The sequence below is a fragment of the Ictidomys tridecemlineatus genome, chromosome 7 (genome assembly GCF_052094955.1).
Source record: "Ictidomys tridecemlineatus isolate mIctTri1 chromosome 7, mIctTri1.hap1, whole genome shotgun sequence".
Classification (NCBI taxonomy): Eukaryota; Metazoa; Chordata; class Mammalia; order Rodentia; family Sciuridae; genus Ictidomys; species Ictidomys tridecemlineatus.
Window position 1 is genome coordinate 191,101,943 of NC_135483.1, and position 10,955 is coordinate 191,112,897.

The window sequence follows — 10,955 nt, forward strand, 5'->3', positions numbered from 1 at the left end:
GGGCTGATCAGGTTTTTGGACATGGCTGCCTTGGTTTGTATTAAATCTGTCACAATGCTCACCATCCCTTGACCTGGCATGGCTTTTGACTTCAACTAAAAGCAGAAATGGGTTGGGGTGTAGTGGTGAACACCTGCAACCCCAGGTAGTTAGAAGGCCAAGGCAGGAAAATCGTTAGTCTGTGGCCAAGCTAGGCAACATAGCAAGACTCTGTCTTTCAGCTGGGGAGAGAAGCAAACAGGAGGAGGCAGTAAGTGCTTACTTAAAGCAGTGCCTGAGCAATGTGCATAATGCCAGAATGAGAGTTTTTATAGTGCATGATGTTGGCAGTGTTTGTTCCACCCTCAGTTTCTACTGGCTCACTCATCAGTTACTGCCAAATCCAGAACTGATGCTCTCAACTGCTGATCCTAGGAGATCTGACCAATGAATGTACTCTTATGCCTCTTTCCAAAGAACTTATTCAGGACATGATACTCCAGCCTGCTACAATTGGAAGAAGCCACCACGGAATAAACTTCACATGTCAGCACACAGGGCTGCAGAAACTGGCTACCTCACCCATCTCTGCAGCTGTGATACTTGAAAGCAATATATTGATCATTCAATATCAGGTATGGTGGTTCTGAGCAATACAGAGCCTTTGTTGCTAGGCTCTTCAGTGACATTTCACAAGAAATGATTTTAGTAAGTATAAGTCTGGCACCAGAGTTTAGGACTTTTAATTTGTCCTAAAGTCACTGAAGCAAAAATCATAAAACATTCTGCTTTCCTTTACACCCCCCAACGCAAACAAAACAAAACAAAAACTATTTGTAGGAAAAAAACAGTTTTGTACATGGGATGAAACAATATAAATTCAAAACTTACAGATAAGGGTTAGCTCTATCACTCATCTCTTTAAAAAGTTTATATGAACATCCAGTCAAAACCAACAGGGTATCTCCTTTGAAATGTCATCTATACGGATTTCCGAGTAGACGACGGGACTGTATACCGTCTTGGAATGTCCTCAGAAGGCTCTGTCATTGAACAGGTAACAGAGTTAAAAACCCCAGAGTCCTTTCTTTCAAATGGAAGAGGGAAAGACAGGGACAGAAGAAACTATTCAAACTTCGTCTTCTTTCCTTGTGGCTTGTGGTCTCCTCCTCCCCCTCTGCCTCCTCGGAAGCCTCCTCGCCCTGCAGGAATGCAAAACATCATGAAAGGATGGTGCAAAAATGCCCAAAGTGACCAGAAACTGAACATAGCACAGGCTCAGCAGTCTGTGTGCTATGTGGAGGACCAATTTTTACCTCCAAAGCCTCCCCGGCCTCTGCCGCCGAATCCACCTCTGCCTCCTCGGCCACCACCTCGGCCTCCAAAGCCTCCTCTGCCTCCACCACGACCCCCAAAGCCACCTTCCCCTTTAGGCTTGGCCCAGTCCAAGGTAACTTTGTTTCCATCAATTTCACCATCTTCCATGGCCTCTTTGGCAGCTTTGGCATCTTCTTCACTGTTGAAGTCTACAAAACCAAACCTAAAACACCAAATGAAATCACCCATTATAAAGGAAATACATACTAATAAGTTATTTCCACATGTCACCCCACAGAAAGTAGCCTTGTTTAACTGAGAAAAGATCTGACAGATCATCCCTGCAGAAAATCCTAATTTGCCAGTTTAAATCCTAAAATGTCTGTCTCACAGAACAACCAGATACACACCTCAGTAGAAACAGAAGGTAAAGTAATGCTGTTCTGTGAAATGTCTCTTCTTCTCGTGCGAATCCATAAACTGCCACCAGTTGGCAGAAAGGAGCTCAATGAGAAGATACATCAGAACCAAATTCTCCACCCAGGACATCAATATGAACAGAAGCAATGCTGCCCATTTCTCATGCCTTACCCTTTGGAGGATCCAGTTTCCCGGTCAGTGACTATCCTTGCACGCACAGAACCGTCAAATGATTCTTTTAAGGTTTCTTCGGTGGTATCTTCAGACAGGCCTTTGACAAACAGAGTTTTTGATGGCTCTGTGGAAGAAAAATAAATTGTGTATTCTATTTTAAGTCACATTCATATGACAGTAATTTTGTGCAACGTCCAGTAAGCTTTAGTACAAAAGCAGTTAAAAGCAACTTAGCCAACTAATGCTTAATTTAAGGCTCCTATCAACAGCCAAAAAAAGTTTATTTTGTATTGCCTACAGTCAAGTTTCTGCCTCAGGTCTCAAAGAAAACAAAAGCAAACTGAACAAGTTGTGTACTGCCCACCAGGTAGAGGAGTCAGTCAACCAAAGGCAAATTTGTTGTTCTGAGTTGACATAGCTGGATCAGAACTTGACTATCTAGAGGAATTTTCTTGATATTTCATCAATTATTTCTCAGGTAATCAGTCATCATATCCAGCTATCACTCAGTGATAAAAGAAAAATAGGATCATCTGAAGATTCATAGAAAAAGTAAAAAATGGCATTAAGTTCATGCAGAGCACCAAGGAAGATACCATTCCCTAGCCACACCACCATGCCAATGGGACTTACGGCTTCTTGCATTAGGTGATCCCCTGGGTCCTTGCAACTCCAGCCTGATTGCTCTCCCCTCAATTTCCCTTTTATTACAGGAATTTAAAGCTTCTTTTGCATCTTCAAATGAAGCAAACTCTATAAATGCATACCTGAGGATGGACAGCCAATACTTAGCAAGTTAGAAAACACATGGTTTTTCTACTATCAGACAATGCCCCAGGCCTTTTACCTCAAGCAGGCACTTCATTTTACACTCATTTGTGCAGCTAAAACCATTCCACTCCTCTGCTGACAAGATGGCTTACCTTTATTTTATCTTGTTTATTTTTATGTGGTGCCGAGGATCGAACCCAGAGCCTCATGCTTGCTAGGCAAGCGCTCTACCATCTACCACTGAGCTATAGCCCCAACCACCTTTATTTTAGATCTGAAGACACTCTTACAGCTCACTCCTGACAACCAACATACTTATTTCCTTTGTAGTGCTGGGGACCAAATTCAGGGACTCATGTGTTCTAGACAAATGCTATAACCCGAGCTACACCCCCAGGCCCCAAGCCTAACATAAAGACATTATTTTACCCTTTAGATTTGCCATTTTGGTTCTGGGGCACTTTGATAAAAGTTGCCTTCTCAAATACTTCCTGAAGAGTTTCTTCTGTCGCATTGTAAGAAAGGTTGCTTAAAACCAGAGTTTTTGATTCACCTGCAAATAGAGATGTCATTTTTAAAAATGAAAGTGGTTCCCAGCTACAATTACAGGTAAAATAGCATCCAGTTCCTGAGGATCAACACTTAAGAATGTCACACATGCTAGGCAAGCACTCTTCCACTGAGCTACAACCCCAGTCCTCTAGTACATTCTTCAATATTTCATATCTTCATAAAACAGTGATATTTCCATAATATACAGGCTGAAGTTATTAAAAAAATATATCTAATAAAAGAAGCTAGACTGGCCTACCATTTCTCAATAGAAAAATATTTCAGAGAGCTCAGTAGTTTAATGTAACTTGCTGGATCTTCACCCTCCTTGATTATACAATAATTATAAATTTATTAGAAGATACAAATGATTTTCCACCCTCAATTCTATAATAAACCCATAAATTCTTACCACTCCAAGTGTTATTCTTTCCACCTCTGTAGTCTTGATTTTGACCTTTCTCTCCAGTGTAGTAGAGGGATACAGATCGACCATCAATTTCTGTTCCCTGCTTTTCTTCAAAGGTTTTCTCTGCATCAGCTTCTGTCTTAAATTCAATATAAGCAATCCTGCAAGGATTATTGAATGGGGAGAACATTAACATGTTTTACCCTCAACAACACAGACTTTCCTTCAGTTCTAAGCAGTAATACCAAGTTACACACTAGGAAATACATTAAAGGTTAGGGTTATGGCTCTGTGGTAAAGCACCTGCCTAGCATGCGTGAGGCACTGGGTTTGATTCTCACTACCACATAAAAAAATAATGATATTGTGTCCACCTAAAGCTAAAAAATAAATATTAAAAACAAAGGTATTGTGTCCATCTACAACTAAAAAAAAACACACATTAAGGTGATTACTGTGCAAATATGAAAGCATACACAAAATTGCAACTGATGCTGATGTACATAGGACCACTGTCACATGCAGCCCACATGCTCTTGAGGACCTCAATGCTCAGGACCACACCAATGTTGATGGAAGTGATGCATGTCTTAATCTGGACTATCATTATGTGGCATGACTGCTCTTAATACAGAATTATAAGGTAGGAGCACTTCTTACTCCTTCATATGTACATTATCTCATCTTTGAAAACTGTTACAAATTAAGTATGTTATTCCTATTTTATAAGCAGGAAACTGAGCCACATTTATAGGTTAGGGTTGCTCAAGATCAGATACCTACAAAACTGGACTATGATTTGTGTCATTAAGCAAGGAAGTGTCTTCTTTTTGGTACTGGAGATTGAACACAGGAAGCTTAGCCACTAAGCCACATCCCCAGCCCTTTTTTATATTTTATTTAGAGATAGGGTTGGCTTTGAACTCATGATCCTCCTGCCTCAGCCTTCTGGTTGCTAGGATTGCAGGTGTGCACCACTGCACCCAGCTGAAATGTCTTAATAAAAACACAAAACTTTTAACATTCTAAGAGACACAAAACATACCCTTTACTCTTCCCATCCTTGCTGACTAATCTGATCTCCATGGCATCTTCAAACACTTCTTTTAATTCATCCTGAGTGACTTTGTAGGGGAGGTTTTTGGCCAAAAGTGTTCTTGCATCTCGATCTACATTTAAAAAGAAACCATAAAAATGAACCATGGTATGACCTGACAGACCAGAAGAGAAAAAAAACAAAACAAAAATAACACTAACAGCACAATTGCATACAACAAACTTAGATGACATTGTAAAAAGTACTGTTCTAAGTATGGATGTACATCTGTGGCAAAGTACAAATACCTCCATGCTGTCACAGCTGACAACTATACTAAAATATTTAGAATACTAAATCTAGGGTAGATGCTCACTCCTTAAACTAAAATTTATGAATGAACACACAATCTATAAGATGTCCAATCTATAAGAAAAAGCAAAGGATATAAAGAAAATTAATAGAAACCTATTATAATTTAAGAAAGGCCCTTTATAAAGTTAATCTTGTGTTTAAAGACTCAGATTCCACCCACCCAGAACACAACCCCTTCCCCCATTCAAAAATACTTCTTGGTCCCAAGTATTTCAGACATCACAAGTTCACTCTGCATATAATTCTTTTCTGAGTAACACTGTTCATGCTTGCCTAAGTCAAGAATGCTTAACAAAGGTAGTGCCACACGTACTGCTGTCAACAATCAACACATTTAATTCTCATATTAGGAAGAGAAAAGGTTTAAAAAAAAAAAAAACACAAAAACCTCAAAGTCTTATCTCCCGAATCTATATTTGACTTCGTAGACACATTTGGATAATATATCCTCCAACGCTTTACATACCTTTCTTACTGTCTTTTCCTTTGGGTTTCTCTAGTTTAATTTCATTGCCAAAAAGTTTTAAACCAGTGAGTTCCAAGGCTTTTTCCAGATCTTCAGCAGATTCAAAATCCACATAGCCAAACTTCCTTTTAAAGCAAACAATAAAATTACAAGTGATGAGAGCAAAAAATTTAAAAAGACAAACTGTACACATATGAATGCCAGCAACATTATAGATAAAGCACCTATAGTGGTAACAAAGTTATGGCTCTGCAAATTTCAGCTAAAGAACAAGAACTAAATACCAATATTTAATATGCAATTCACCTTTCATGTCTTCCTGTGGGTCACAATTATTTGTTATAACATAGTAATAGCTGACAAAGCACCTGTTAAAACACTTAGTTTGGAGGTCTAACAGTTTAGGCATTTCCAAAAATATAAACACCATATTTCCAAAACTATTCTTAAAAATTATTTTATAGGTGGGCGTAGTGGTGCATGCCTGTAATCCCAGTGGCTCGGGAGGCTGAGAAAGGAGCATCACAAGTTCAAAGCCAGCCTCGGCAACTTAGTAACTCAGTGAGACCCTGTCTCTAAACAAAATATAAAAAAGGGATGTGGTTCAGTGGTTGAACACCCCTGGGTTCAATACTCAGTACCAAAAAAAATTAAAAAATAAAGTATTGGAGATACAGTGCAGTGGTACATTATCCTAAACTCAATCCCTAGAACTACAATAAATGAATTAATTTCAAAAATTTTAAAGAATTTGACTTATTATGTAGATTACTTTTATTATTGTGTAGATTACCTATTATTATGTCAATTATGTAGGTTTCAAAACTGGGGATTCTGTAATTTGATAATCTAATGGTTCAGTTCATTAATGTATAATCTGTAAGATATTTTTGGATGCCAGGCTAGGGTAACTGGGAAAAAGCACTTGCAGATTCGCATGTAACAGTGTGGCATTTACCTAGTTGTTCCAATTCTGACATCCACAGCAGCCAGATCATTTTTCGCAAAAAGTTCACTGATACCAATTTTTAGTTCAAGGGCAGATTTGTTAGAATTCAGGTTTCCAACGAAGAGATTAAAAGATGTAGTTGGTTCTGTGCCTATACAAAAAGTGAACTCTTATTATTAGACTACAAAGCCCGGTACAAATCAAGTTTCAGCACAAAAACTTCTACATAAAGCACATCAGTATACTGCAAGCTAACATCAAGTGTTTCAGAATTAAGTCCCTTTATAGTTCATCATTTGTGCTATTACTACTTTATCTCACCCGCCTCCCTCCTCATTTGGTCGATTACCTTCTACTTTTTGTTTCTTTGCTTCAGGGGCTGCCTTCTGTTTGGCCATTTCCTTCTTTCGTTTTCCGGGTGCTTCTTTGACAGGCTCTGGAACAACATGCCACATAAACTTAAGTACTTTCTTTAAACACAGCTCAGGTCAATACACTTCAGAACCTAATTTGATTACCTTCTTCCTCCTCCTCCTCCTCTTCGTCATCCTCTTCATCCTCCTCTTCATCCTCCTCGTCCTCATCCTCATCATCTTCATCCTCCTCTTCCTCATCCTCGTCCTCCTCAGCCATGCCCTTGTGTTTCACTGGTTCGGCTTTTGGAGCAGCTTTCTTTCCTTTGGCTGGTGTGATCTCCATAGGTTCTTCTTCTTCAGAGTCTGAAAGAGAAGCCAGCTACCACGTCAGAAACTCTGGAAACCTCCCCAAATCAACATGAGTCTGGAAAAGCTAAAGAAAAGGAAATGCAACCTTGCCACCATGCTTAATTAAGATCCATCAATGTATCTTGCAACAGAGCCCCAGAAATTATAAAAACAACTCACCATCTTCCTCCTCGTCATCCTCCTCATCATCCTCTTCATCATCATCCTCCTCCTCGTCATCATCCTCATCATCCTCGTCCTCTGAGGCAGCAGCTGCTGCTGCTTTCATGACTTCTGGTTCAAATTCATCCTCTTCCTCGTCATCTTCATCCTCCTCATCGTCTTCATCATCCTCACTGTCACCCTCCTCATCATCACTGTCTTCCTTCTTGGCATTCTTGCCATTTTTTGCCCCCTTGGCTGGGGCAACAGCTCCCTTCTTACCAGGGGCTGCTGCCAATGCTTTGCAAGGAGTGGCTCCCTTCTTGCCAGATGCTGCAACTGCTTTGGCTGGTTTAACTGTCTTCTTGGCTGGAATGGCTGCTGCCTTTTTGCCTGAGGTGACAGCTGCTTTCTTGGCAGGTGAGGCAACTGCCTTTTTTGTCAGGGAAACCACCACCTTCTTTACTGGTGCTGTGGTAGCCGCCTTCTTGCCTTTTTTCTGAGGGACGACAACCTTAAGAATAAATAAAAACACTAAATATTTCCACACATTCAAACAGCCATGGTCTTAAAAATTGTTAGATCTTGGCATTGCCTGTGGTTCAAGACTATACCCATGTTAATCTTTAGTCAGATTATGTGTCTTATGTCTGTGATGCCAGAGTTCTCAATGCCAGGTAAAATACTCAAGCATATAAAGAATAACACTTAAAATATTTTTGAACCAAATGTCTAATTCCTGAATCTTATGCTTTTGAAATCTCAAAACTTATCACTTGTAAAGGTTAATCTAAATCACAGTGAGTGTTTAAGGATTATGGCTAAATACACTCAATCATTCAAAACATTACACCCATTAATTTAATCATTTGGGGCTCCCAGAGTGGGTGATAGTAATATAGAGCTTAATTAATAAAAAGTTTAATTCTTAAGGCCCGAAATAAAAAATAAACTTTACAACCCCTGTAAATTATAGCACAAGTGAGCAAATTATCATTTATCTAGTCTTACAAGATGCTTTTTGTTAGTTTTAGCAGGTAATTTTATCATACTCCCAAAAAAACGTGTGAGGCCCTGGGTTCAATCCTCAGCACCACATAAAAATAAATAATACAATAAAGTATTGTGTCCATCTACAATGAAAAATATTTTAAAAAATGGAAGCACAACTGTAGGTCAGTTGTCTTTACAGTGAGCAAACTGGCAGAAGAGCTGAAGAGAGCCAATCATTAAGGTATATCTTAAGGAAGATCGTTGCCCTCAATCCAGATACTTAGTGATTGCTTCAAAGTTTATACATAATGGGATAAAGACCAATTATTCTTGCTTGAAGTTTAGGAATCTGGAAAAGTTCATGAATATATACATGAATATAACATTCAGGTTGGCCACTTACAGAACAAGAGCTTTTCCTTCATTTTAGCATGTGATGCCAAGACAATACATTAAAACTGGAAAGATGTAATGATTTAACATACCACACCACACAAAACCCTGAAGAGGGGACTTAAGAAAAAGAAGCCCCTCCCACATACTGTCTCAAATTCACATTCAAATACATATCCAAATGACAATATGCCAATGAAGAGTTTTTAGCTCCACAAAATCTTCTTTTTGCCAATACCTTCAGATATCCACCACCACCTGCTTTAACTCTCCGATTTTACACAGTATTTTTTGAGACAGGACCTAAGTTACCCAGGTTGGCCTCTAGCTCAGGATCCTCCTGCTCTCAGTCTCCTGGGTAGGTGGGATTACAAGTGTGTGCCACTGCATTGGACTTTAACTTTATGCAGTTCTGTACTGAGTTGATAAAATTACCTCTTCTCCACTGCTGTCATCTTCTTCATCTGAAGATTCCTCATCTTCACTATCTTCTTCTACCTCCTTTGGGGGAGGAGCCATTTTCTTAGGGTCACCTTGATTTTTACCAGCCTAGAAATGGCCACAATTAAAATATTAGATTTCCATCCACATTTCAAGCCATACTTTTTTTTCTGGTATTGGGGATTGAATCCAGAGGAGCTCTACTTTCGAAGCTATAACCCCCGCCCTTCTGTATTTTTTTGAGACAGGGGCTTGCTAGGTTGCTGAGGTTAGCCTCAAACTTGCAATCATCCTGCCCTGGGCCTCCCCGGTCGCTGGCATTACAGGCCTGCGCCACCCGCTCTGCTTCGAGCCATTCCTATTTTATCATGTTTCTCCACAGAAATTCAACCATCTCCTGTCTTAGATTCCGTTTTCTATGCAGCATAAGTTCATAGTGAACATTAATACTAGCAGCACTGCTAGCAGCGCACTTTTTCTATCAGGTTTGCAAACAGAAAACCAAACTAAATAAAACCATCATGAATAAGTAAAAAGGCAACCTTAAGAAGTATTTCCTCCCTTTATCTCAGTTAGGCCCTCTTGTTTTAAGAAGCCAACTAGTTATGCACAGCCTGTCGGCAGTTCTGGCCTTAATTCAGTGTGAAGATCTTAGCGGCACCTTAGGATATTACAAATCTCCCTATAACCGAACTTGGTTCTTCTCATAAACTTCCGTTCCCAGACCTATCGGGACCACGTGGGTGCATCCGCCACGCCACGATGTGCCGCAGCCCAGCGCCTCCTGGTGCCCACCACGTGCCGGCCCGCCCGGCCCAGGCGGAGAGGTCCACAGGCCGCCGAGCCTCCCACCGAGGCCAATCCTGCTGTTGCTCGCCCCAGGGCCCCGGCCCCTCGGAAGACTCGGAGCCCCAAGCGTAGTGGCCCACGTGGCGGGCCGCGAGCCGAGACACGTGCGCCAGGAGGCGGGGCACAGCTCGCTCCGGTCGCAGGAGTTCAGCCTCATCCCCACGCGCCGAGACGCAGCGCCCCCTCCCCACACCCCGCCGAGGCGTTCCGCGGCCCGTCAGCGGCCTCCGGCACCTGCCTAAGGTCTTCACTTCGCCACCCGCTAGCCAAAAGCCGCGAGACCTCCGACCAGTCGCGCGAGACTTCCCGCAGCATGGCGCCCTCGAACGCGCCCGGGACTGCGCGCAGGCCCTCCTCCCCGCGGCGCCGCGCGCGCGCGTCCTTCGGAAAGCAGGCCTCTAGACGTAGCTGCTCGGGCACCAGGCCTCTTACCTTTGCGAGCTTCACCATGATGGCGGGTTATGACGGCGGAGTGTGTGGCGGGCGAGTGGCGCAGATAAACCTAGAGGAACTGAAGCAACGTCGATGGCGGCCCTCGGGTACAGAAGATGCCGGAGCACGTACCCCCAGCTGCCAGCTACAGCTAGAGACTGAGGCGAAAGACTGAGCCTGCCCAGTAATCGCCTCTGGAAAGGCGACGACGGCGCCCCCCGTGACTCCGCCTCGACCAACCACCGTTCGCTCCCGTCCCGTGACCCAATCGCGAGCCTCTAACCCAGGACAGCGCGGGGCGGGGCGCGGGCGGAGTGGGCGGGCCGAGGCTGTCAGGGAGGGGGAGAAGCTTGGAGGTAGTGCTCTGTGGGCGGAACTCGCTTTGTGTAAGGCCCGCGCGGATTGGCCGGTGGACGCGCGGGTTCCCGAACGTTTCTGCGCTGCCTGCTCTCTCGGCGCCTGCGCCCTCTAACTGGAGTTTTTTGGCGCCGGCTGGGCCCAGAGCGCGGGGGCGACGTAATCGCGCGGTCTCC

The 10,955-nt window shown here is 42.6% G+C and overlaps 1 protein-coding gene and 3 non-coding genes across 4 annotated transcripts; all 4 read right to left on the bottom strand.

The window, feature by feature from the left end:
- Positions 1–698: 698 nt before the first annotated feature.
- On the bottom strand, positions 699–10,614 carry Ncl (nucleolin). Its single transcript, XM_078018209.1, has 14 exons — positions 10,423–10,614; positions 9,136–9,249; positions 7,333–7,828; positions 6,967–7,167; positions 6,798–6,884; positions 6,458–6,599; positions 5,500–5,624; positions 4,668–4,791; positions 3,626–3,783; positions 3,091–3,214; positions 2,524–2,657; positions 1,888–2,014; positions 1,296–1,519; positions 699–1,181 (listed from the first exon to the last, which is right to left on the bottom strand). Exons 1-14 carry the CDS (start codon positions 10,438–10,440, stop codon positions 1,105–1,107), a joined length of 2,151 nt encoding a protein of 716 aa, XP_077874335.1. The 5' UTR covers positions 10,441–10,614; the 3' UTR covers positions 699–1,104.
- LOC120883809 (small nucleolar RNA SNORA75) lies at positions 1,677–1,814 on the bottom strand. The gene has a single exon (XR_005726001.1). It is a non-coding gene; the product is annotated as a small nucleolar RNA SNORA75 (small nucleolar RNA).
- Positions 2,309–2,388, bottom strand: LOC120883815 (small nucleolar RNA SNORD20). Its single transcript, XR_005726007.1, has one exon. It is a non-coding gene; the product is annotated as a small nucleolar RNA SNORD20 (small nucleolar RNA).
- LOC120887196 (small nucleolar RNA SNORD82) lies at positions 6,680–6,751 on the bottom strand. Its single transcript, XR_005728842.1, has one exon. It is a non-coding gene; the product is annotated as a small nucleolar RNA SNORD82 (small nucleolar RNA).
- Positions 10,615–10,955: the final 341 nt, after the last annotated feature.